Here is a 27,724-nt window from a genome sequence, read left to right on the forward strand (position 1 = left end):
TTTCTTGAGCTGAGGAAACAGCCAGAAATTGCATGGTGCGAGATCAGGACTGTATGGAGGGTGTGGTAGGATATCTATGTTCTTCTGCAAAACGTCCACTACACAACCAGCAATATGTGGCCTTGCATTATCGTGGTGCAATAAGAAGCCATTCTTCAGCAATGAACGCTTCCTTTTGACGTGCTGTACCATTGTCCATAAAACATCCTCATAGTATGAGCCATTTACAGTATATTCCTGGGTTCTACAGCGTGTTGGTAAACAATGCCTTCGTAGTCAAAAAACATCATGGTCATAACTTTACCAGCCGATTTTACAGTTTTTGCTTTCTTGGGGGTAGGCGAAGACAGATGCTTCCATTCACTGCTTTGTTGTTTCATTGTAGGGTCATAGTGATACAACCAAGTTTCATCTGCTGTAATGATGCATTTTAAGAAGTTGTTGCCTTCTTGTTCCGGTCTTTCTTTCCATTCTGTGCACACATCCACTCGATGCTGCATTTGCTCCAGAGTTTGGGAATCCATCGGGCGCAAACACATTTCAGTCCCAAATGTTCAGCCATGATTGAGTGAACACACTTCCCACAAAAATATTCAGGACAACATGCAGCTGGCGTACTGTAATTCTGCGATCCTCCTTGATGATAATCACTGCTGTGTTGATCATTGTCTCTGTGATGGACGTTGAAGGTCTTCCCTCACATTCAAGATCTTCCACATTTTGCCTTCCTTCCTTAAAAGTTCTATGCCAGCGAAAAACACTTGCCGTCGACATTGCGTCATCGTGGAAAGCTTTGCGTATCATGTTAAAAGTGTCCGATGCCGATTTTTTCAAATGCACACAAGATTTAATCGCATAACGCTGTTCCAAGGATGCTTCTATTTTGACAACTGGTCGCGGCTCGTAGGCGCACCGAATCAAGCTTGTGTTTAGTCACGTGACACTCTGGCACATCAGCCCGTATACGCCATCTATCAACCTCTTTTGTTAATAAAGACAGCAACATTTCTTTATTCCACAGAAATTAATATTGTGATGAGTGGTTTCGCGACAGTAAAATTAGTCTTATTACTTATTGAACAGCCCTTGTACAATTGAACGATAACTCTCATCTCTGTACAATCACCTTCCTTCTCAGTATTGCAGCAATCCTCTGGGTTACATTCACCACCTTTGTAATACCTTCCCTGAAATTCAGGTTTCTATCAATCATCATCCCTAGATCTCTTGTCTCCCCTACTTCCTCCAGTACAGTTCCTCCAACAGAGTATGCTGCTATTATTGATGTGTTCCCAACTTCAAGACTTTTTACTGCATTAAACTGAGACCCCTATTCATTTGCCTATCTGTCCAGTTTATTCAAATGCTCTTGCAGGGCTGCCACATTTGCACTATTACTGATAACCCTTCTTAGCTTCACATCATCTGAAAACAACTGAATATCTTCCTGCAATCCACTGACAATGTCATTGATATAAAGGTTAAACAATACCGATCTCAGCTTGAACCCTGTGGACCCCACTTGTAACCTTCTGCTTCCTTGATATTGCCCCACCATACACAACTCTCTGATACCTATCAAGCAGTCAGACAGCCAATGATGAATCCAGCTGACTAACCTGACATCCAAACCTATGTGCTACAACGTTAATATCAGCTTATCATGTGACACCCTGTCAAATGCCTTTGCAAAATAAAAATATGGCAGAATGTGCCTTTCCTTCATCAACTGCTCTTGTCACTTTATTATAATAGTCAATTCATGTTAAAACACCCCATATTTATGGATTACCAAAAACGTTCTTAGCCAACGGCTACAATCCCTACAAAATAGATAAAATACTACATAGGCCCATTACTCTGCCCTCCCCTAATACACAAGAATACAACATGATCATTTCTATTCCCTATATCAGAGGTACATCGGAAAAGATAGCCAAAGGATTGTTGAAACATGGCCTTCGCACCACCTTCAAACCTCATGTCAAGCTGACAACTCTAATCCGCTCGCCTAAGGATAAACTTCACCCTTTAGCACACCCAGGAGTGTATGAAGTTCCATGTGACTGTGACTTGGCCTATTATGGGCAAACAGGAAGATCAGTGAACATCCGCCTGGAAGAACATGAAAGATACATTTGCTACTATTACTATGGCAAGTCGGGACTGGCAGACCACGCTTTGGACACTCCTTCACACAGGATTAGATGGAGGAAAATGAATGTGCTATTTAGGAGATCTATATTATCGTTATAGATCTGAAAGATTATTTTTTGAGTCAGCAATGGCTTTTGAAGAATTCTCCCAACCCAACCTTAACAAATATGGTTGCATTAATTTGCAAAAAATTTGGGAGACGGTTATCTTAAGAGAAACTCCTGGATAACTGCTGTTTTTTTTTTTTTCATTAGAGGGCACCAAAAAATAGGACTTTAGATCTTTTGTCTTTTGCAATTATATTGTTTCACTCACTCACTGTCGCATTTACATGTGTGTTGTGCTCTGATGATGCTGAGTTGAAAATCAGCGAAATATAAGCGTTAATAAAACATCTTTGTTGATAAAAGTGTTTGTGGTGTTGTTAATACTGTGAAAAATAAGTCATGAATAACCATCAACACCTAAGCTTATCTGTTAGATTGACACTTCTAGTCTGCTAACACCCTTATGCAGTGGCACTATCTTACCTTCCTTCCATTCCTTGGCTACCTTTCCCATAGCCAAGCCAGGTCAACAGAGCTGTTAGTTCTTTAGCACATTCTCTCAAAACCCGTGGTGAAATTCCAACTGATCCCACTGCTTTATTCACATCCAGAATACTCCAAAAATTTGAAACACACTCTCCTCTTGCACCTCTAAACGCTGAACCTGCCTTATCCCTCTAGTATTAAAACCTACTTCTCAGGGATGAAATACTCCAATAAGTTGTTCATTGAACAACTCCACTATGTCCTCTGCATCAGTCACTCTATTCCCATTTTTATCCAACAATGTTATTCTTCCACAATCATTTCTCCTCTAATGGCCACATAGCTAAAACAAATTCTCTAGGATTTTCTTTGGATCTTAGTGCCAATCTCTTCTCATATTCCAGTTTTGCCTTCCTTACCATATTAGTCACTCTCCTGGCCTGAGTCTTATATTCTTCATGTATCTGGTCTCCACCTGTCTCCTCATATCTTTTCCATTACCTCTTTTTCACCTTCAGTTCCTGTTTGATATTGTTTGTCATCTGTTTTACACCAAATTGTGTGTGCTTCTTCACTCATGGAATACAGCTTACTATGGCTGCTAACAAATATTCCTTCATAGTTTCCCAAGCACTAATGATATCTTGTCCTTCCAATTCCTCCCTCCATGGAACTGTCCCAAGTTGATATCTAAGAGTATTATAATCATCCGCCTTAAAATTCCACATATATTCCCTTCTCTTTGATACTCCTGTATGTCTATTCATCTTCCAAGTCAAAACCACATGGTCACTCTCTACAACTGGGGAAGAGATGCCATCTCAGTTATTATCAACTCTTCTGATTCTATGACCAAATTGGAAACTCTTGAATCTCCTGTTCCTTCTATTACATGTTGCTTAAAACATTTGTCCCTCAAGAATTCTAGAAATTCGATTCCCTTATTTACTATATGCATTTTCCTCTTCCCAATTTATACTACCATAATTAAAATCTCTCATAACAATCATTATTATTAATATTAATTTTAATATTAATATTCATTATTAATGCTCCTCTGCTCAGCTCATCATTATCATACATGGGCAACACATACACACTATCTTTCCTCTCTGAGTTTTCTTTTGTACAACCTCAAGCATGAATCTCAGATCTCTTGCCACCCTATTTACACTGCCTCTCAAATCATTCGTGCCCACCATCACAGTCGTCTCATTCACCCTTTCACCCCACTCAACTGCTATAGCCACACTTTCTATCATTCTTCCAGGCAAATACTCCTCTAGCATCCTATCTTGCACATCACAGATCATAATCTCTATATATCACAACTCTCACCAATCTGTTCCTTTATTGCTCACATGCATCCCTCACTCTCTCTCTCTCCTTTAACACTTTCTCTCCTTGTTCCCCTAGTTACCTGCTGTCTTGGTATCTCTCTATCCCTGGTTCCAGGACTTTCTTGCATCTTTCTCATTCCTTCTCTCTTACTGTTTCTATTCTCTCCTCTTCTATCATTCCCATAACTCTCTCTCACTCCTACTCTGATTCACCTTGCATTCATCTCTTCCATTCGCTTAATGTCATATTTCACACTTCTCAACTCATTCCCGAGACATTCCACCTCCTCTTTCAGTTTATCTATCTCTCTTTCTGCAAGCTACCTACTCTTGCTTACCATTCATTCATTCTCCCAATTAAGAACATCTCTGAAAACTTCACAATTATTCAAACTTTCCACACTTCCCACTCTTACATTTATATTTTGCTCATTATTCTCTCCCTCAATCACACTACTCATCTCTCTAGGTTGATATTCTTCTGCCTCTGATGCAATGCTGCCAATTTCAGTTATTTGTAATCTCTACTCAAAGTTCTTTTTTTTTATTAGTTCTGGCAGGATAATTTAAGTAGCGACAAATATAGTATGAGAGAGGATATGAAAGGTATGTTGGAAGAGGTAAGAAAGAAATGTGAGAGACTAAATATCATAAGTTTTCTACCCAGATATGACAGTACCGAGTTAAGGAAGGCAATTATACCAAATAATTCCATGCACAGGCTGTGTAGAAGAAATGGATACAAGTTTTTAGATGTGTGGAGTGTGTTTGATGACAGAAAAGACTTGTATGCAAGGGACAGCATGCTTGAATTCATTTGACATCAGGAGCCTAGAAAAATTACTTAGAAAAATTGTTGGCAATCGACAGCGCTATGCTGATGAGACTCGAGGTACTCTTTCATTATTGGCCTTTGTTGCCATCTTTACTCTGTACAATAGGCACTTTCACGTGGCTGATTTTTAATTGTAAAGATAACTTATTTAATGGACTATGAGTACCTACAAGTTGCATGGAAGTAATAGTCTTCTTCGTACCCTCTGTTAGTTTTCCCGTTTACTGATTACTTGGAAGGAATGTAATAGTTTCATTGTACAAGGGTGGTGCAAAAACTGATGTGTCTAACTATTAACCTATCAGTATCTCTTGTGTGATAGTGAAGATTTTAGAGAAGTTGGAAAGAACTCGCATACAGAAATGGATAGACAAACAAGCTATACTTTGCAAGGAGCAGCATGAATTTACTAAAGGAAGTCATGTTTTAGCAATTTACTCATCTACTGTATAATATAAAATGATAAGCCTTTTTTGTAACATTTTTGTGTCACATTTTTTGTGATTTGAAACGTTTTGAAACTCAGGGCTACCCTGAGTCTCGAGTCTTTCAAAATTTGAGTCATAAGAATTCAAGGAGAACCAGCCTACTGGTCCAGAACTTGGGGGGGGGGGGGCGCTGTAGGCGCCACAGCGAGAACCCCCTTTCAAGTCTTCAAAATTTGAGTCATCAGAATTCAAGGAAAACCTGCCTACCAGTCCGGAATTGGGGGGGGGGGGCAGTTTTAACTAGACTCTAGTTAACAGGTGAAAGAGGGGTAATATGATAGAGATCTATAAACTTTTGAATGAGTGTTATAGGATATTGTCTGATAAAATTTTTCATTATATGAAATGTGTGGAGAGAACACAGGAACATCCATGGAAGTTTGTTCGTAGTCAAGAAAGGGGTAAGAACTAGGTTTTTCTCTCAGAGCAGTGAGAGAATGGAATAGTTTGCATTGAAGGTTAGTGAGTGCATCTAATGTGAATGAATTTAAAAGAGGGTATCACAGTTGGTTTGGGTAATTTATAGTCTGTCTCCCTTCATTTCCTAGAAGTCTCAGATGATAATTCGATTCTCATCATGATGGGAGGAATCTTGATATGGACTTTTTCAATCAAAGGTGAGTTAACCAATCTCATACGGAGGTAGCAGGGTTTTTTCTCCGAGAAACTCGGGTTTTTCATCCCGCATACAGACAAATTTAGAATACACACAATTTACAGACAAAAAATACTAACTGTGGTGGTTGTGGGCAGTAGATGGCGCTGATGTTATTGATTGGTGTAGTGGTTGGTGTAGTAGTGGAGACGGAGAGTTGTATCGCTAAATCAAAAAATTAATTGTAAAATAAAATGCATGGATTGCCTGCATTTGAAGTATTGCAATAACAAGCTAAGCTTAAAGCAAGTAAAACAATAAGATGAAAATTAGAACTGTATTGACTAAGTTTCCAGTTGTAATTTTGAAGTTTAGAATTATAAAACACCTTAATTTTAGATAAATATTTGAAAAGAAAAAATCTCATGACAAATATGAAGTATAATCTTTTTTCTTTTTTTTTAATTTATTTCTTAGCTCATGTATGGAATCAGGTACTGGTGGAACAGTAATCTGTCTAGTTGAAAAAGTTGCTCATTCTAAGTATTTTCAACAAGCATCAGAATATGCATTTTTTAAGAAAGCCATTGATGAAGTATCTAATACTCCCTTGGTATTAATGGTAGAAGTTCATGGTTTTGCTGGGACTCTTGCTATCAATATTCCTCCTCCTCCAAGTGATAGACTATGGCAAGTATATGATGAACGATTTAAATACATTTAATACTATTGATGTTATGAAGTAAGATAAGCAGTTGTAATTTTAAAACTTAAAAGTTAGGATTTGCACCTTATGCCAGCTGATATAATATCAGTTAATGTAGCAATAATCAGTTATCAATACAGTATTATAGCCTGATGCTGCAATACTATAATACTGATGCAGTATTACAGCATCAGGCACATATACTTTAATAATAATGGTGTTTTTTAAGGAAATTACAATGTAGACTAAATATAATTACAATAAATTTAATATTTCCAATATTTCAGTAAAATTGCTATCATCAGAGAACACAGTACAAAACTGATGTGTGCATGCAGGTGCTACACTGGGTAAACGTGGGCTGAAGCATGGCAACTAAAGGTGAACCTAAAGTTGAAAGTAGTGCCCACTTAGCTTAATTTGCTGTATCTACTGCTATTCAAATTTCGATAATTGCTCTGACCTTTTTTTTTTATTATTTGTCTTGAAACTTGATCATTTGTTGTCCAGATAAAGTAATAGTTGTCCTTGGACTTCAAAGCTCAGACGGATGCTCATTCTTCATTTCTGATGAGAGAGAGTTGTATGAATGATAGAAGAGAGATGAGAATAGGATAAGTGGAAGAGAGGGAATGAGTGTCAGATATAGGAATGATAGAAGAGGAAAGAATGGAAACAGCAGGAGAGAAGGAATGTAAGGAAGCACAGGGACTAGAGATAGTGATGTCAGGAAGGCAGGTAAGTAGGGAAGCACAGAGAGAAACTGTTACAAGAGAGAGTGAGGGATGCATGTGAGCAATTGAGGAATATGGTGGTAAGAGGTGAAATGTATGGGGGACTCAATGATCCATGGTGTTCAAGTTGGGATGCATGGGGAGTGTTTGCCAGAGAAGTGTAAGAGATATGAAAGGGTGGATGAGATGATTGTGATGGTGGTAACAAATGACTTGAGTGGCGGTGTAAATAGGGCAGCGAGAGATATGAGATTCTTGCTTGAGGCTGTACAAAAGAAGACAGAGAGAGGAAAGATGGTGTGTGTGGCCTAGGTATGATAATGTCAAGCTGAGCAAAAGAGCAGTGATATTGAATGGCATAATAGCGAGAATGTGTTAGAAGAGAGGATTCAAATATGTGGATGCTTGGAGTGCATTTGAGAGCAGAGAGGAATTGTATGCCTGCATTTGAATGAGGAAGGACGTAGGCATCTGGAGAGATTGCTGTTCTGAATGAGTCAGTGTGTTCCAGTGTGGATGGTAGCAGGGGTGGCCTCTTCTGGGAATGGGTACTTGGGAGAAGGGGGACGACAGCAGGTAATGCTGAGCCCAGTGAAGTCTAGAAGGGATAATGCTGGGTATAGAAACAATGGCATTTTTATGCTTTATAGCAATGCTAGGAGTATTCGGAATAAGGGAGAGAAATTGGTGGCACCGATAGCATCAGCCTAGACAAAGATTATTGGGATCACAGAGACGTGGTTGACAGAAGAGGATATAATAACAGGAATAGAAGTTGCTGGGTACAGCATTTTTTGGCAAGATAGGAAGGGAAAACGTGGTGGTGGAGTACTGCTTATGATAAGTAACAACCTATGTTCTCTAAGAGTGGAGGCTTTGGAAGGCTGTGACACTAATGATTTTGAAAGCATATGGTGTGAGGTGGAGGTGGGCAAGACAGGATATTTAGTGGGGTGTTGCTACAGACCAAGGAGTACAGAGGGTTGGGACCAGGAGATGTTGAGACAGTTGAGCATGGCAAGTGCAAGAAGAACCATTGTTATGGGAGAGTTTAACTACAGCAGTATAGATTGGGGAAAGGAGGATGCATGTAGCAATAAGGGAATGGAATTTCTAGAATTCTTGAGGGACAAATGTCTTAGGCTACATGTAACAGAGGGAACAAGAGGTTCAAGGGTTTTGGATTTGGTTATAGCATCAGAAGAGCTGATAATAGCTGAGATGACATCTCTCCCACCATTTGGAGAGAGTGACCATATGGTCACTCTCTCCAACTGGTGACTTGGTTTGACTTGGAAAATGAATAGACATGCAGGAGTATCAAAGAGAAGGGAACATATGTGGAATTATAATGCAGGTGATTATAATAGTCTCAGACGTCAACATCAGGAAGTTTCGTGGAGGGAGGAATTGCAAAGCCAGGATATCATTAGTACTTGGGAAATTGTAAAGGAATATTTGTTAGCAGCAATGGTAGTATTCCACGAGTGAAGAAGAGGACTCAATTTCGAGTAAAGTGGATGACAAACAATATGAAACAGGAATTGCATGTGAAAAGAGGCTGTGGAAGAGATATAAGGAGACAGGAGAAGAGAAGAGAAGATGCATGAAGAGTATAAGACACAGGCCAGAAGAGTGACTAGTATGGTAAGGAAGGCAAAACTGGAATATGAGAGGAGATTGGCCCTAAGATCCAAAGAAAATCCTAGGGAATTTTTTTAGTTATGGCCAGTAGAAGGAGAAATGACTGTGGAAGAATCATATTGTGGGATAAAAATGGGAATAGAGTGACTGATGCAGCAGACATAGTAGAATTGTTCAATGAACACTTTATTGGAGTATTTCATCTTGGAGGAGTCAGTTTTAATGCTAGAGGGAAAGGGCAGGTACAAGGTTTAGAGGTACATGAGGAGAATGTGCGTTTCAAATACTGAGTACTCTGGATGTCAGTAAAGCTTTGGGACTGGATGGTATTTCACCACGAGTTTTGAGAGAATGTGCTAAGGAACTAGGAACTGACAGTGCCCTTGACCTGGCTTTTCAATACAAGTCTGGCTCTGGGAAAGGTGCCCATGGAATGGAAGGAAGGTAAGAAGGTGCCATTGCATATGGGCAGTAGCAAACTGGGAAGTATCTAATTATAGGCCAGTTTGTGTGTCGTCAGTAGTTAGTAAGATCTTGGAGAAAGTAGTGAGGGACCATATACAGCATTGGGCAGATGAGGATAATGTTATCAGTGAGAGTCAAAATGGATTTGTGAAGGGGACACTCTTGTTTTAGCAATATGCTAGCCTTTTATGATAAAGTTACAAGAGCATTAGATGACGAAAAGGCATATATTGCCATTTTCCTAGACTTAGCAAAGGTATTTGACAGGGTGCCACATGATAAGCTGATATTCAAGTTGCAGCACATGGGTCTGGATGTCAGATTGGTCAACTGGATTCAGGATGGGCTGTCCGATAGGTATCAGAGAGTTGTGTATGGTGGAGCAATATCAAAGAGACAGAAGGTTAAAAGTGGAGTTCCACAGGGCTCAGTACTGGGACCAATATTGTTTAACCTTTATATCAATGACATTGCCCATGGATTGCAAGAGGATATTCAGTTGTTTGTGGATGATGCGAAGCTGGGAAGGGTTATTAGTAATAGTGCAGATGTGGTAACCCTACTAGAGGATTTGAATAAGATAGATAGATGGGCAAATGATTGATAGAAACCTGAAATTCAAGGGACATATTGCAAAGGTAGTGAAGGTAATGCAGAGGATTGCAGCAATAACGAGAAGGACACTGACCTGCACGGGGCCATCCCTAGATGTTACGAAAGGAAAGTGTGAGCAAGAGGGTGAGGAGTGGTTTCTTTGCATGGCGGGTGGTTGAACCATAGAATGCATTGCCTGATAGAGTGGTGAGAGCGAGAACGGTCAATGCATTTAAGGAGTGGTATGATAGACTTTGTGTTTCCTAGGAGGGACCTCCCTCAATGAGTCTTGATAGACTTGTTTTGCTTAGAAAGGACTTCCCACGATGAGTCTTTTGACTCCATGGAGGCCTGAATAATAATAATAATAATAATAATAATAATAATCCTCCTCCATATAATTGGAGTGACTCCACATAATATTAGTTGAGGGGGGGGATGATTATGGTTACCCCTCTTACAAAACCCAGAGCTTTTTCTGAGGAGTATTATCAGAGTGAGACCTCCTTGTTATTCCTGATGATGGGATTTGCTCTGAATTAAAAGATCAAGAAGCAATGGTCATAAGAATTCTCATAGATATGGATACTACTAGGTATGGATATATATATGGATACTATGGGTACCTACTAGGAATATCATCCTTTAATATCTCATAATCCCTTTCCCACCTCAAACTTAGTGAGAGCAGAGCATCATAATAACCCTGTCTGGTTATATATTCCAAACCCTTTGCACTGCTTTAAGTGGCAAAAATACAGTCATGCTCAGACTGCCTATCATGGCTCTGGCATCTGTGTCTGATGTGACAATAAAGAGCACGAGAATAAAGACTAAGTGCAAATAAATGCACTAATTGTGAGGGAAAATGTCCAGTGTACTCTCAAGCATGCCAAAAGTAGAAGGATAAAAAGAGATTCTAAATATCAAGCTCAGTAGAAAGTACCATACCAACAGGTGAAGAGGAAATAAACCACAAAAGCTTCTATTGGAAAAACCCTCTTATGCCAAAAAGCAATAGTAAAGAAAATGTTGTAAAGGACATGAACACTTATATCAGTTTACCCTTTTACAATCAGAATATCCTTGAACAGTATGATTGACTTGTAATATCCATATTGCAAATTAGAGAAAAAAATAAATATGGCCTCATTCCTGAAAACACACCAAAATGATTCCGCTACTTCAAACCTCAGTAGTTAAAAAAATAATGGGTTTTATGTCCTAAAGAATAAAGGACATACAACTTGTTTCACAATAGATGGAATGGATATCTCTGTACTCCCAGAGAAAGATAAAACCATTAAACCCTTGCAGTCCTAGATAGAGTAGAATTTGATTGTGTTGGATATTTTTCATGAGGAAGAACTCATGGACACTGACCATTTCCCCAAAAAAGAAAACATGAAAGACTGATAAAACAAAATTGCCAACACAAGAAGCCAAAAAGGATCCACTGAAAATAATGAAATTATTCTTACAGTGGAATTTTTATGGATTCCTCCATATTATTTACAACAAGGACCTCCTGCAGAACCCCCCCCCCCCAAAAAAAAATGCAGTTATCTGGTCATTCATATTATAGTGAAGATTCTATATTCTAATGTTGCCATCATAAAGACAATATGGGAATAGACCTGCCCATGGAGGAGTTGTCCATGGGGGCAACTATATCCATATTCCATCAATTCCTGTCAATACTATCAGAGATTGCCTTCTGCTTCTCAGTAGGATCTCTTACGAGGGTGGTCCGAAAGGTTCTCGGCCTCGACAACATAGATGGCAACACTATCAGCAAGATTTTTTTTTCTAAGTTGGTACATCTGTCATAAGCATCAGTATGAAATTGCAAGTTATTCTATCAAATGGCTTGTTTTATACAGCTGTTTGAAGCAAAAGTATTATTTGCATCCCTTGAAATGGATAAAATTGAGTATCGTGCAGGTTATAAAATTCTTTGTAAAAGAAGGTTTAATACCAAAAGAAATTCATTCGAAGTTCATAAAAGTTTGAGCACTCTTCTCCTTCATCTTCAACAATTAAGAAATGGGCTGCTGAGTTTCAATGTGGCTGCACCAGCCTTGAAGATGATCCACGTGAAGGACGTCCAAAAAGTGTAACAACACCAGATCAGAAATCATTGATCAAGTGCACGATATGGTATTGGATGACTGGCGAGTCAAAGTGCATGAAATTGCTGAGACTATAGGCATTTCAAAAGAATGTCTAGGATCGGTGGTTGCCAACAGTACGAAGACCCCTGTGAGAAAAGGGTATATGTGGAACTACAAGGGGGGGGGTGATTATGAAGAGCTCAGGAGACAGCTTGCGGGTGTAGGTGGAATGAGGAGTTAGCTGGAAAAGAGATCAATGCCGCTTTGGGGATTTTCAAAAACTATCTAGTAGATGCAATGTCTAAATGTATTCCAAGGGTGAGAAGGTTAAATAAGGTAGGTGTGAGATGGATGAATAAAGAAATTAAGCATGTGACACAGAGAAAAAGGGCATTGTGGAGACAGCATAAGAGAAGTGGAAATAACCAATTTCATGCGGTCTACAAAGACCAGGCAAGGAGGGTGACTTGGTTGGTGAGAGTAGCTAAAGAGAAGTATGAACAGCTAATGTTAGCTAATGAAGCCAAAAAGAATCCTAGGGAGTTCTTTCGATATGTAGCCAGCAAAAGAAAGAATGATTATGGAAGGATGACATTGATTGGAGAAAATGGTATAAAGACAGCTGTTGCAGAATGTGTGGTGGAGATACTTAATAAGCAGTTCATTAAGATATTTCAATCTTGTGAATGTGACTTCATGAAGTAAACTAGATGTAAATAAGGCTGTGGGACTTGATAATATATCACCACATATTCTGAAGGAATGTGCCAGGGAGTTGACACCTGCCTTGACATATTTTTTGACATTTTACGAGTCTTGCACTTGGTCAAGTTCCTAAGGAGTGGAAGGAGGGCAAGATTGTGCCACTTCATAAAGGAGGTGATCGAACTCAAGCATCAAATTATAGACCTATCTGTGTGTCAGGTGTTGTGGTTAAGTTGTTAGAGAAGCTTGTGAGAACTAGGATCCAGAGTTGGGTTGACAACAATAGTATTATCTTTGATGAACAGCATGGATTTGCTAAAGGGAGGTCATGTTTTAGTAATCTACTTACTTATTACAATAAAGTGACTGCTTCCTTGGACAGAGGAGAAGGATACATAGTAATAAACTTTGATTTTGCAAAGGCTTTTCTTTTGATAGAGTACCTCATGATAAGTTGACAGTCAAACTAGAGCAGATGGGGTTGGATATTTGATTAGTGCATTGGATTGGAGACTGGCTATCTGATAAGTATCAACTAGTTGTGTATGTGGGTGTGATATCCAGGAAAAGGAAAGTCACTAGTGGAGTGCCTCAGGGGTCTGTTTTAGGGCCATTACTATTTAACTTGTATATTAATGATATTGGCAAAGATTTGGATGAAGATATTCAGTTGTTTGCAGATGATGCAAAGTTGGGACGAACCATAAAGAGTAGTGAAGATGTTGTGGCCTTGCAAGAAGACTTGAATAAATTGAGTGATTGGGCAAGTAAATGGGGATGTGACTTCAATGTTGCAAAATGTAAGGTTTTAAAATTGGAAAACAAAGATGGGATGCAGAATTTATGTTTGGTGAGAATATGTTGTTGGAGGTAGAGGTAAATAAGAGATCTGGGGTGATCATGGATAAGGATCTAAAATTTAGAGGGACACATCGCCAAAATTGTGAAGACAACACAAAGGCTTCTGGGAATGATGCAGAGGACACTGACATGTAGAAGTAGGGAGATTCTTGTTCCATTGTATAAGGCTTTGATTAGGCCACACATGGACTGTTGTGTCCAGATTTGGTCACCAGGTTTTCAGAAGGATGAAGAGATGTTGGAAAGGGTCCAAAGGTGACTGTCTAAGGTAGTTTTTGACCTCTGGAATGTTGAGTATGAGGAAAGATTGAGCAGATGTAATTTGCAGAGTCTGGTGGAGAGGAGGAATAGGGGAGATATGATAGAGACCTACAAGTTGGTAAGGGGTTGTTATAGGTTGTTATTAGAGAAGTTCTACAGAGAATAGTGGGAGATCAGGGGAGAACCATAGGTCATCCCTGGAAACTGTATAAAGAGGGTGTGAGTAGAGGAGTGAGAGGCAGGTTTTTTCGTGCAGAGTTGTAAATGATTGGAATGCCTTGCCTGAGAGTGTGGTGTCTGCAAGGAGTTTGAGTGTGTTTAAGACATGGTATGGTGAGATGTGTGTGTGTGTGTGATAAAGGGACCTCCCAGATGAGTCTTTGGCTCCATGAGGTCTTGGGGTAATAATAATAATAATAATAATATATTTTGCATGAAGAATTGCAAATGAAAAAGCTTTGCACAAAATGGGTGCCGCGCTTGCTCACAGCAGATCAAAAACGCACTCGCATGAAAATCTCTAAACAGTGCTTGGAGCATTTTAACAATAATAAAACTGATTTTGTGCATTGATTTATTACTATGGATGAGACCTGGAGTCACCATTACACACCAGAATCCAAACAGCAGTCAAAACAGTGGGCATAAGCTGGTTGTTGAGCTCCAAAGAAGACAAAGTCAGTTTCATCAGCAGGAAAGGTCATAGCATCTGTTTTTTGGGATGCTAAAGGCATTTTGTTTATTAATTATCTTGAAAAGGGCAAAAATATCCAGGGAATATTATTTTGATCTTTTAACCAGACTAGACAAAAAAAATTTGTGAGAAAAGACCTGGTTTGCAGAAGAAAAAATCATCTTTCATCAGGACAGTGCACCTGCTCACAAAAGTGCTTTGGCAATGGGAAAATTAAGGGATCTGCATTATGAATTGTTAGAACATCCACCCTATTCCCCAGATTTGGCTCTCTCTGACTTCAATCTCTTCTAGAAACTAAAAATCTTCCTCTAAGTCAGCATTTTTCTTCAAACCAATAGGTGAGCACCTATTAGATTGCAGCTGTAGAGGGGTATTTTTCAGATCTTACTGAGAACCACTACAGGGATAATGGCGCTGCAGCATCGCTGGAATAAAGTATTAGTCTTAAGGAAGATTATGTTGAAAAATAACAATAAGTTTGAAATTATAAATTCGTTTTTTCATTGTTAGGCCGAGAACTTTTCAGACCACCCTCATATTAAAGTATGCTACATCAATTTAACACCCAGTGCAGGTATTTCCCAGGATGACCTTGATAACCTCTTACTGCAGTTGCTATCCTAAGATAGTCATAATACATTGGACAAAAATTCTGTAAATAAAAGTTTTTTTCACATACAATGCATGTTTATTATTGTACATTAGTCAGATATGGTATCCAGCAATTTGCAGCTCAATATCAATTACAATAAGTTGCAAGAGGTTCAGCTTAGCCATGCATTCAGATATTGAGATTTCTTCCTTGAAAAAAAAAAAAAAAAAAATCAGCACTTTTCAATCTCATATGTTCTGGAAGTGCAGTCCATTTTCCTACTACCCATAGAATCAGAAACCATTTATGGTTTCTGGGCCTCTTAAACATGTGGAAATGCTTGTGATTGCTTCCATTGTAACCTCCCCCCCCCCTTGCACATTGACAAAAGTGGAATTTTCAGTTGAATGACCATATCATCTGATGTTATCGACACATCCAAAGTTTCTCTCATCTTCTCCAGTGCTGCTTGAGATGGTTATTTGATTGAACTTGCATCTTTGATCTAATAGGTGCTAAATGAAATTTTCACTTAATGGAGGTATATGTGAAGCTGAGTTAAATAGGGCTCGGCACTAGAACCTTTGCTGTTTAACATTTGTCAGTGATATTGTTATTGGATTTCAGGGAGATTTTCAATTGTTTGCAGATGATGTGGCTCTTCCAGAGGAGTTGAATAATTTGAAAAGATGGAAAAATGAATGCGAATACATTTAACATAGCATGTAAGGTCTTGAAATTTTGGATCCACAGATGAGACTGCGCACTTTCTTAGTTGGAGGTGTACTGGAAGAATAAGAGGAAAGGGATCTTAAGACCATCTTAGGATGTAAATTTGAACTTCACAGGATGTATTATGAAGGCTGGTAAAGGCAAATCAGAGGATTCATGTAATGCTGAGAAGGACATTGATCAGCAGAGATAGGAATGGTGGTTCCATTGTATGAAACGCTAATAAAATCACATCTGGATTACTGTACTCAGATCTGGATTTGAAGGGAATGCAGCATCCTATGAGTGGGTACAAAGACAGATAAAAGTATTGGGATTGGGAATATTGGTTGAGGATAGACTGAAGGCATGTAAACTGTACAGTTCGGTGGATAGAAAATTAAGGGGTTAAGCTGTTGAGAGGTATTTACCAGATGGATTCTGGAGAGATGTCATATTCTGGAACAAGGACAAGGTGCTACACTGAAAGTTACAAAAGGAAGTGGTGAAGTGGCAGTTTTGCATGGAGTGGATAGACCATGAAATGCATTGCCTCAGATGGGTGTTGTGAGCAATGAGTCTTGTGACTGTCGGTGTCCTCAATAATAACACTAAGCAGAAATTATAAAAATGTTTTCTTATAAAATTGTTTCTATAAGCAAAGAAATTAACCATCAGGTATGCAGAAAATCTTAAATTAAAAAAGATTAATTGTAATTAAAGGAAGTTGGTGATAAAGCTGAAATTCAGGACAATTAGCAAAATTTGTCAAAACCATGTAGACTGTTAAGGAGAATATGATTGGGAATAGAGATCGTCAAAGCACTATATCGAATCTTAATCAGACTTCACATAGACTATGCAAAGATTTGGTCATCACTTACATTTTATTTGAGTGAGAAAATTCTGGAAGTTATTCAAAGACAGGTAACTAAAGCAATAACAGGACTTTGGGATATTAGTAATGAGCACAGATAGAACATTATTATTATTATTATCTAGGCCTCCAAGGAGTCATAAGACTCATCTCGGGAGATCCTTCCTAGGAAACATAAGTCTATCCAGACTTATCATGGGAGGTCCCTCCTAGGAAACACAAAGTCTATCATACCACTCCTTAAACTCATTGACCATTCTTGCTCTCGCCACTCTATCAGGCAGTGCATTCCACGGTTCAACCACCATGCATGCAAAGAAACCACTCCTCACCCTCTTGCTCACACTTTCCTTTCGTAACATCTAGGGATGGCCCCTTGCCATCACTCCTTCCTGCTGTACAACCAAGGGAAAGAACTCCCCAGTGTCAACCCCATAACCACCTCTCCACAGTTTAAAAGTCCCAATCATTTCACCTCTCCTTCTATCCACCAATCTCTGCAGTCCACATTTCCTCAGCCGATCCTCATAACTAATATTGTACAGTCCTGAAACGATCTTTGTTATCCACCTTTGTACCCTTTCCACAGTTAATTTATCCCCTTCAAATCCTAGGAACAAATCTGAGAACAGTAGTCTAAGTGTGGTCTGATCAAGGTCTTATACAATGGAATGATAACTCTTTTATCTCCTCAAGTCAGTGCCCTTCTCATTATTGCAGCAATCCTCTGTGTTACTTTCACCACCTTTGCAATATGTCCCTTGAATTTCAGGTTTCTATCAATCATCAACTCCAGATCTCTTGTCTCCCCTACTTTCTTCAGTATAGCTCCTCCAATAGAGTATGCAGTGTCCCATCGAGGTGTCCCAAACCTCAAGACCTTACATTTTGTTGCATTAAATCGACACCCCCATTCATTTGCCCATCTGTCTAGCTTATTCAAATCCTCCTGCAGGACTACCACATCTACACTATTACCTATAACCCTTCCCAGCTTCACATCATCTGCAAATGACTGAATATTCCCTTGCAATCCAGTGACAATGTCATTGATATAAAGTTTAAACAATATAGGTCCCAGTACTGAGCCCTGTGGGACTTCGCTTGTAACCCTCTGCCTTCTTGAAACTGTCCCATCACACACAGCTCGCTGATACCTATCGGACAGCCAATCCTGAATCCAGTTGACCAATCTGAAATTCAGACCCATGTGCTGCAACTTGAATATCAGCTTATCATGTGGCACCCTGTCAAATGCCTTTGCTAAGTCTAGGAAAATGGCAGTATATGCCTTTTCGTCATCTAATGCTCTTGTAACTTTATTATAAAAGGCTAGCATATTGCTAAAACAAGAGCATACCCTTCACAAATCCATTTTGACTCTCACTGATAACATTACCCTCATCTGCCCAATGCTGTATATGGTCCCTCACTACTTTCTCCAAGATCTTACTAACTACTGATGACACACAAACTCGCCTATAATTAGACACTTCCAGTCTGCTACCGCCCCTTATGCAATGGGGCGTTACCAGATTATGTCCTTATGCAAGTATGTAAGCTTACCTTCCTTTCATTCCCCGGGCACCTTTCTTTCCCTTAGCCAGACTTTCATTGAAAAGCCAGGTCAAAGGAGCTGTCAGTTATTTAGTATATTCACTCAAAACTCATGGTAAAATACCATCCAGTCCCACAGCTTTACTGACATCCAGAGTACTCAGTATTTGAAACACGCTCTCCTCCTGTACCTCTAATCCTCAAACCTGCCCTATTCCTCTAGTATTAAAATTTACTCCTCCAGGATGGAATACACCAATTAAGTGTTCATTAAACAATTCCACTATGTCCTCTGCATCAGTCACTCTATTTCCATTTTTATCCCACAATGTCATTCTTCAACAATCATTTCTCCTCCTACTGGCCACATAGCTAAAAAATTCCCTAGGATTTTCTTTGGATCTCAGGGCCAATTTCTTCTCATATTCCAGTTTTGTCTTCCTTACCATACTAGTCACTCTCCTGACCTGTGTCCAGGGGCGGCGGAAGCAGGCATGCAGAGCATGCGGGTGCCGCTACGAAAGGGGCGGCGGCGCAGGGGCACAGGTCATAAGTTAATTTTTAAGAAACAAATTTTTATCATAAAAACAAAAAATTCTTAGAATGATGAATGTTAAAATAAATAAGGCCAGATACACCAAATAAAAATTTTAAAAAATTGTATATTGCCGCGTCTTTGATCAGCCGGCTGTTTACAATTTTGCAGCGAGAGCAGACGCTTGCCTGCAGAATGTTGTGTCTACTGCAGTCTATCTAAAGTGAAACAGTGAACAAGTGCAGAAACGAATTTTCGTACAAAACATTTGCTGCTAGGTAAACCAGTCATATGGTACGCATCTCGGTAGGCTACTGACAGTAGCGCAGTGCGGACTATTGTTTCATCTCTGTGTCGTGTTGTGTAATAATTTCTTGTGGGTATAAAATAGAAATGCAATCAAAAATTAAAAAAAAGTTATCCAGTGCACAAAATCGTAAGCGTCATGCTGCAAAAGAAGCAGATTAAGAAACAAACTAGGGCTCTTAATACATTTTGTAACCAACTCAATACATCAGAAATCAGAGTTGACAAACCATGCACATCATCCAGTTTTCAGGAAAGTACTATTGCAACCACTGAACAAAATAACAAGATGCATGATTTGAGTGAAAAACAGTTAGGAGAAGATTTAGTTGTAGTTGACCACGAAACTAACACATTGTTAGTCTCTGTAAATTTAGAAGATCCAGGTGAATGGGGAAATATTAATGAAAAATTTGGAGTTGTTATAATTGAAATGGGGCCTGTTCAAAAGAAAAATAATATATCCTAGAGATACATGTGGTCGTACATTTTGCGACACATATTATAATAGAACAATGGAAAACGAGCAGCTCATGCCAAGATGGCTCATTTATTCCAAAACTTTAAATTCTGTTTTTTGCTTTTGTTGCAAACTTTTCACACCTACTGAATCAAGTAGTCTTGTAGAAGGTTATCACAATTGGAGAAATGTAAGTATAACTTTGCATTGACACGAGACTAGTTTAACTCACGTGAAAAATTTCTTAAAATGGATGGAACTTGATAAAAATTTAAAAAATAAAACTACTATTGATTGCCAGACTCAAAGCATGTATGAAATGGAAAAGAAACATTGGACGAGGGTTTTAGAATGCTTGATTGAAATTATAAAATTCCTTGGTAGCCAAAATTTAGCGTTTTGCAGATCACGTGATAAATTATATGAAAGAAATAATGGCAATTTTTTAAAATTAGTTGAACTGTTTGCGAAGTTTGATCCCGTTATGGAAAATCATGTTGAAAGGGCCCTACAACGAAACAACACAGTACACTATTTGAGTAAAGACAGTCAAAATGAAATATTGGAAACTTTAAGTAACACAATCAGGGATACAATTTTAGTATCAATTCGAAAATCTAAATATTATTCCATAATTTTACACTGCACACCTGATGCAAGTAAAACAGAACAAATGATCATTATTATTCACTTTGTTTCCTGTGACAATGGAATTGTCAAGATCAGGGAAAACTTTTTAGGTTTTGCAGATATATCAGATTCCACAAAACGTGGTTTATGTGCAACAATAATGGAACAACTGGAAAAATAGAACATTCCCATTGAAGACATTCTGGGTCAGGGGTATCACAATGGGGCAAATATGAAAGGGAATAAATATGGGCTCCAAAATTTGCTTTTGAACAAAAATCCTCGAGCTTTTTACGTGCCATGTGCTGCACATACTCTAAATTTAATCATTAACGATGCAGTGAAAGTCAATGCAGATACAATTAGTTTCCTTGCAATTATTCAAGAATTATACAATTTCTTTTCATTCTCTTACAAACGTTGGGCAATCCTTTTAAAGTTTGCGAAAAAATTAACATTGAAACAGCCATAAGAAACACAATGGGAAAGTAAAATTAATGCAACCCGCCCTCTACGATATCAGTTAGGAGAAATTTACGATGCACTTTTTGAAATTTTAAATAATGAAAATTTTAATAAACTCAGCGTGAAGCGCAAACATTATGTGCTAAAATAAAGGACTACAAATTTTTATGCTCTCTTATAACTTGGCATGATTTAACAGAATAAACCCTGTGAGTAAAATGCTTCAAGACAAAAATATGAACATTACACTTGCTTTAGAATCTATCGAAAACTTAAAAATATTGTTCCAAGAGTATCGATCAGATTCAAATTTTAAAGAAGTTCTAAAAATGGCAAAAGAACTGAGTGAATAGGTGGAAGGAGAACAAGAATTTAAAACTGGTACGGAAGTTTGACGACGAAAGAAGACACGACAATTTGACTACGAGCATCATTACGAAACACCACAATCGCCAGAAGATAAATTAGAGTGAATGTGTTTTATACACTTCTAGATGTTGCAATGTGTTCGTTAATAGAACGTTTTGAACAACTAAAAACATATTATGATAATTTCAATTTCTTGTATAGATTACTACAAATTAATAACAAAGATTTACGAAAAAATTGTGACGATTTAGAGATTCTCTTGGACTGGGACAATAAAGACATAAATGCAATAGAACTATATGATGAGTTATGTGCTTTCCGGGATATTTTTCGGAAGGATAATTTAAATATTCAAAACTCTTTCGATATTCTTAATTTTATTTTGTCCAATAATTTATTTTTCCCTAACTTTTCAATTGCTTTAAGAATACTATTAACCTTTCCTTTTAGTGTAGCAAGCGGAGAATGTTCATTTTCCAAGTTATTGATTAAAACCCACTTAAGAACAAGTATGTCACAAAATAGGCTTGTTATTTGGAAAATCATTAATAGCTATTGAAAATGATATATGTGTGGAACTAGACGTTAAGACCATGATTTCTAATTTTGTGAATATGAAATCAAAAACCCTAAAATTTTAATTAAAAAAATTTCAAGTATATTTATGTAATTTAATTTATCTTCTGTTATTCTGTGAAGATTTTATTTTTCGAATAATTATATTAAATGTTCTAATTATTTCTGAATTCTTTTCTTATTTTCTCATCTATCTTGAGTTTCTTTTATTTTCCTAAAAGATAGTTCCACTTATAAAAATTATTAGAAACTTTTTACAAGTTACTAAGAATTTAGTAACTTGTAAAATGCATAAATTTTTTAAACTTTAGTTCAAATAAATTTTAACTTTAATTAAAATTCATTTTAATTTTGTTAGCAATTCGGGTTGGTGAGAAGGCTATAATCCCTACATCATTATATTCAACGATTAAAGTAAAGTGGTTTCATCAAAATTTGCTTTAAATTTTGAGAATTTTTTGAATATTCGGGTTTTTAAGGATTATCCTGCCTAGTCAACATCCCCGGTTCGTTACATGTAGCGATCCAACGTGTGGCTGTTCTGTCATAATTTATTTAAGAAATTTTAAATAATTTAAATTTTTATTATCATAAAAGAACCACACACACCCTGATATTTACAGGGATGCTTAGATAGAAATTGCATGCAGGTGGCAAAGACCCTAGCGCCGGCACTGCCTGTGTCTTATATTCTTTATGCATCTTCTCTTCACCTGTCTCCTTATATCTCTTCCATAGCCTATTTTTCACATGCAGTTCCTGTTAAATATTATTTGTCATCAAGTTTACACTAAATTGTGTCCTCTTCTTCACTTGTGGAATACAGCTTACTATTGCTGCTAATAAATATTCTTTAACAATTTCCCAAGCACTAATGATATCCCGGCATTGCAATTACTCCCTCCATGAAACTTCCCCAAGTTGATGTCTAAGACTATTATAATCACCTGCCTTATAATTCCACATATGTTCCCGTCTCTTTGATACTCCTGCATGTCTATTCATCTTCCAAGTCAAAAACCACATGGTCACTCTCTCCAACTGGTGGGAGAGATGTCATCTCAGTTAATATCAACTCTTCTGATCCTATGACCAAATTGAAAACTCTTGAACCTCTTGTTTTCTCAATTATATGTTGCCTAAGCCATTTTTCCTCTAGAATTCTAGAAATTCCATTCCCGTATTGCTACATGCATCTTCCTCTCCCCAATTTATACTACTGTAGTTAAAATCTCAAATAAATCATTCTTCTTGCACTTACCAAACTCAACTGTCTAAACATCTCCTGGTCCCTACCCTCTGTGCTCCTGGGTCTGTAGCACACCCCACTAAATATCCTGTCTTGCCCACCTCTACCTCACACCATATGCTTTCAAAATCATTAGTGTTATTGCCTTCCAAAGCCTCCACTCTTAGAGGACATAGGTCATCACTTATCATAAGCAGTACTCCACCACCATGCTTTCCCTTCCTATCCTGCCAAAAAATACTGCATCTAGCGGCTTCTATTCCTGTTATTATATCCTCTTCTGTCAAATACATCTCAGTGATCCGAATAATTTTTGGCCAGGCTGATGCTATCTGCGCCACCAATTCCTCTCCCTTATTCCAGATACTCCTGGCATTGGTATAAAGCATATAAATGCCGTTGTTTCTATACCCAGCATTATCTCCTCTAGACTCCTCTGGGCTCAGCATTACCTGATGTCGTCCCCCTTCTCCCAAGTACCCATTCCCACAAGAGGCCACCCCTGCTATCATCCTCCCTGGGACACACTGACTCATTCAGAACAGCAATCTCTCCAGATACCTACGTTCTTCCTCATTCAAATATAAGCGGTCTCTCGCATACAATTCCTCTCTGTCTTCAAATGCACTCCTAGCATCCACATATTCCAGTCCTCTCTTGTCACATTCTAGCTATTATGTCATTCAATATTACCACTCTTCTGCTCAGCTCGTCATTATCATACCTAGGCAACACGCACACTACCTTTCCTTTCTCTGTCTTCTTACGTACAGCCTCAAGCAAAAATCTCATATTTCTCACTGCCTGACTTACATTACCACTCAAGCCATTTGTTCCTACCATCACAATCATCTCATCCACCCTTTCACCTCTCTTAATTGCCATAGCCACTCTATCGTTCCTCCTGGCAAACACTCCTCACGCATCCTATCTTGAACACAACAGCTATCCTTAGAAGTTACATGACAGTGAAGTAAACAAAGATTTTAATTGGAGATTTTTACTTGGAGTGATGGTGGGCAAATAGAATTCGTTGCCAGAGAGTGGTACGAGTCACAAAACAGTAAATGAGTTTGAGATGCAATATAACAGTCATTAGTGTATTATTACCAAAATAAAGAAAGAACTAAAAACATAAAAGAAGTTTAATAACAATTTAATGTTATGGATGTGTTTCAATACCTACAACAATATCAGATGAAATATTTGAAACTGCAATTCTTAGATTTCTGCTTTGAAATGAAACTTATATGAATAAGCATATATTTACTGATATTCATTAACCGCCAAAATACGCAGGAAGCAAAATTTGTGAACCCGCACCAATGTGTGATTTTTTTTTCCATTTAAATATAAAAAATAACAAAAAAGAAATAATAAATAATAAAAATTAAATGTTTCTTTTAAGATAAAAAAAACTACTTAGTCTTAAAAGATTTTAAATTTGTTTTCATTATTTCATGGCCCTCTTCAACAAAAATTACTGCCCCCTCAAGGGGGCTGCGGTCCACAGTTTGGGAAGCGCTGGACTAGAGGATTTTATCAGCTTAATATGCAGGGATATTCATAGTCATAGTGTTGGTGGGGGATGAAAATGCCATCCCTAGAAGTTGTATGACAGTGAAGTAACAAGGATTTTAATTGTAGAATTTTACTTTGAGTGATGGTGGGCAAATAGAATTCGTTGCCAGAGAGTGTTACGAGTCACAAAACAGTAAATGAGTTTGATATGCAATATAACAGTCATTAGTGTATTATTGTTATTATATAGGCACCTCCATGGAGTCCGAAGACTCATCACAGGAGACCCAGTCTATGCACACAATCTATTATACCTCTCCTTGAACCCATTAACAGACAAATCACTCACAACTGACTCTGGCAACCCATTCCACTCATTCACAACTCTCTAAGCAAAAACTCTAGTCCTTACACCCCTACAAACCACTCCTTTGTTCAACTCCCAGGAATGACCCCTTGTTCTGGTCCCTCTAGACAAGTGCTGAAACATTTTCCCTGCATCTATCCTATAAAACCCTTTAATCAACTGCAATGTTTCTATCATAACACCTCATTTTCTCCTGTCAACCAACTTCTGCAATCCACACACTATCCTCATAGTGAACATTCCACAGGCCAGTCACCATCTTTGGTCACTTGCCTCTGAATCCTCTCCACCGCTTCCTCATTCAAAAGGAACTAGACTTGAGCACAGTAAGAAAGATGTGGGTGTATCAAGGCCTTATAAAGTGGAATTACAACTTCCTTTTCTTTACTTGTTAATGTGTTCTTCACTAGCCAATTAATCTTATGGGCTACCTTAGCAATATGTCCTCTAAACTTTAACTCTCTGTCTATCAACACTCCTAAATCTCTGGCTTCATCTATTTCCTGGAATACAATGCCATCAATGTTATACACGGCTTGTAATCTATTTATCCCAAAATGCATAACCTTACATTTCTTGACATTGAACTGATACTCATTAACTTTTGCCCATACTGACAGCCTAATTTAATCATCCTGCAAGCTCTCTGCTTTAATTAACTATTCTTCTTTTTCTTAAGCTTTCACAAACCATTAAGGTTCTTAGCTGTGGACTTCAACTGCAACCATCTTGAGGATAAGGTGGTTGGCTCTATGCCTCCCAGTGTGTTATGTCTGTAAATACGTGTATTCACGGGGCCAGTTTGCCTGTTCTGGGGGACAAAAACCCGAGTTTCTGGGTTAAAAAAAATCCCATTCCTCTGTATGAGATTGGCTAACTCACCTTTAGTTGCAAGAGAACAGATAAAAGTTCCTCACATCTTTGATGGGAACTGGACCCCGGTATTTCTGACAAATTGAGCTACAGAGGCTCCTTGAGTAACTATTACTCCACCTAATTTTGCATCATCAGCAAACTGAATATTTCCTTTCAGGTTATTTCTTATCATTTATGTACAAATTAAACAGCAATGGTCCCAGCACTGAACTTGTGGCACACCACTAGTCACCTGTTTTCACCTCAATTCTGCCCCTCCATATACCTCATTTTGATATCTGTCCTGCTGCCACCCTCTTATTCACTTAACCAGTGTCATGTCCATCCCCATTTGTTCTAATTTGCGTAACAGTGTTACGTGTGGTATTCTGTCGAATGTCTTTCTTTGCAGAATCCAGAAAAATCATCTCGTAGCCATTTCCTTTAAATAACTCAGCTGTTACTCTCGTATAAAAAGTTAGAAAATTACTAAGGCATGGCTGACCCTTCACAAAGCCATGTTGACCCTCATACAGTATCATATTTTTATCTACCCATTCTTGAATTCTCTTTTTGACCACTTATTCCAGTACTTTAACCACTGCACCTGAGATACTGATTGGTCTGTAATTTGCTTCTGCAGTCTTAGCACCTCCCTTATGCAAAAGAATTATTTTGCCCTCTTTCCACTTCCTTGGAACTTACCAGAGCTGACACTTAAATTAAAAAGCCTAGTGAAAGGCATTGCCAGTTCCCTTGCACATTTTCACAAAACTTGAGCTGATATCCAATAGTAGCGGCGGTGTGTAAGAAGTGCTCCGGATTCAGGTAAGTTATTCTTGAAATAATTAATTGTATATAAATGATTATTTGAGTAAGAGCTGCTATAAAAGTTGTGCGCTACTAGTATTATTAGTGTGTGGGATATTTTGCTTAAACTTGATTACAAATTCATTGTTTTTGGCTTCTAGAGAAGTGCTTCCCAAACTTCTGGATGTCAGGGGCCCCCCTTTGCAAAAATTAAAATATTTCACGGCACCCCTCGAAAAAAAATCATAATAGAGAGATATATTATTATAATGTTTATTGTATTTATATTCAATACAAAACATACACAGCGAATATTGCAAAAATCAAATGCATATATTACATTTTTTGCCTCTTACCGTTTAGTTCTGAAGACGATGCCGGCTGTTCTGGTAAAATATGAAATACTGTCCTTTTTTTTGTGTCTGTTTCTGCTTCTGATTGTTCGCAGGATTTTTTTTTTTATTTTTTATCAGCCATTTATTTGTCTCGGGGTTAAATTTTTTAACGTAGAATAGATCAAATAACATCATCACTTACCGATACTGGCACACCACAGACTGATAACATGAAATTAGTGAATATTACCTGAATAAGGGAATCCCCGGACCAGGAACATTTTTCTCTTTTGTGACTTTTCTCCCTTTACGGTAATTAAGCCTAACACGAAACAGTCAGCAAAGGCAGGTTATTAAAACGTGCATATGATTGGTGCAGTATTAACAAAAGATTGTGCAACCGAAAGATAAAAGCATAGCTGACAATTGAGTTGAAATGCTAACTCTCTTCAACCGAATTCCATATGTGAAACTGCCATAACATTCATTATATATATATATATTACTTGGTTTTAACACTTTTACAAATTTTAACACGTTCAGTTGAATTTTATTGCTGCCTTGGGAAATTGAACTCGCACACATCTAATTAATAACAATAGTTTTTAGTTAGATACTGTGTTTGCCCATGCAACATATGGTTTTGTTTCAGTTTATACAGCATAGTTTCTGTATGAGGGGACATGTGATTCATTAATTAGTGTGTTTTTATCCCAGTTGTCTCTAATTGCACTATTTGTTGAGAAATATATTACACAGACTCCTCATACCTTATTCACT

At 38.0% G+C, this 27,724-nt stretch overlaps 1 protein-coding gene across 5 annotated transcripts in view; it reads left to right on the forward strand.

The window, feature by feature from the left end:
• The window catches only part of LOC150097110 (testis-expressed protein 2-like), a 254,835-nt gene that overhangs the window by 206,131 nt on the left and 20,980 nt on the right, over nucleotides 1-27,724 (forward strand). For all 5 annotated transcript variants that reach the window (XM_090407014.1, XM_090407018.1, XM_090407016.1 and 2 more), the window contains one exon: nucleotides 6,426-6,638. In XM_090407014.1, coding sequence (XP_090263140.1) covers nucleotides 6,426-6,638 — 213 coding nt within the window. The remainder of the gene's footprint in view (nucleotides 1-6,425; nucleotides 6,639-27,724) is intronic.

The sequence above is a fragment of the Typopeltis vanoorti genome, chromosome 17 (assembly GCF_054136105.1).
Source record: "Typopeltis vanoorti isolate ZY-2024b chromosome 17, IOZ_Tvanoo_1.0, whole genome shotgun sequence".
Classification (NCBI taxonomy): Eukaryota; Metazoa; Arthropoda; class Arachnida; order Uropygi; family Thelyphonidae; genus Typopeltis; species Typopeltis vanoorti.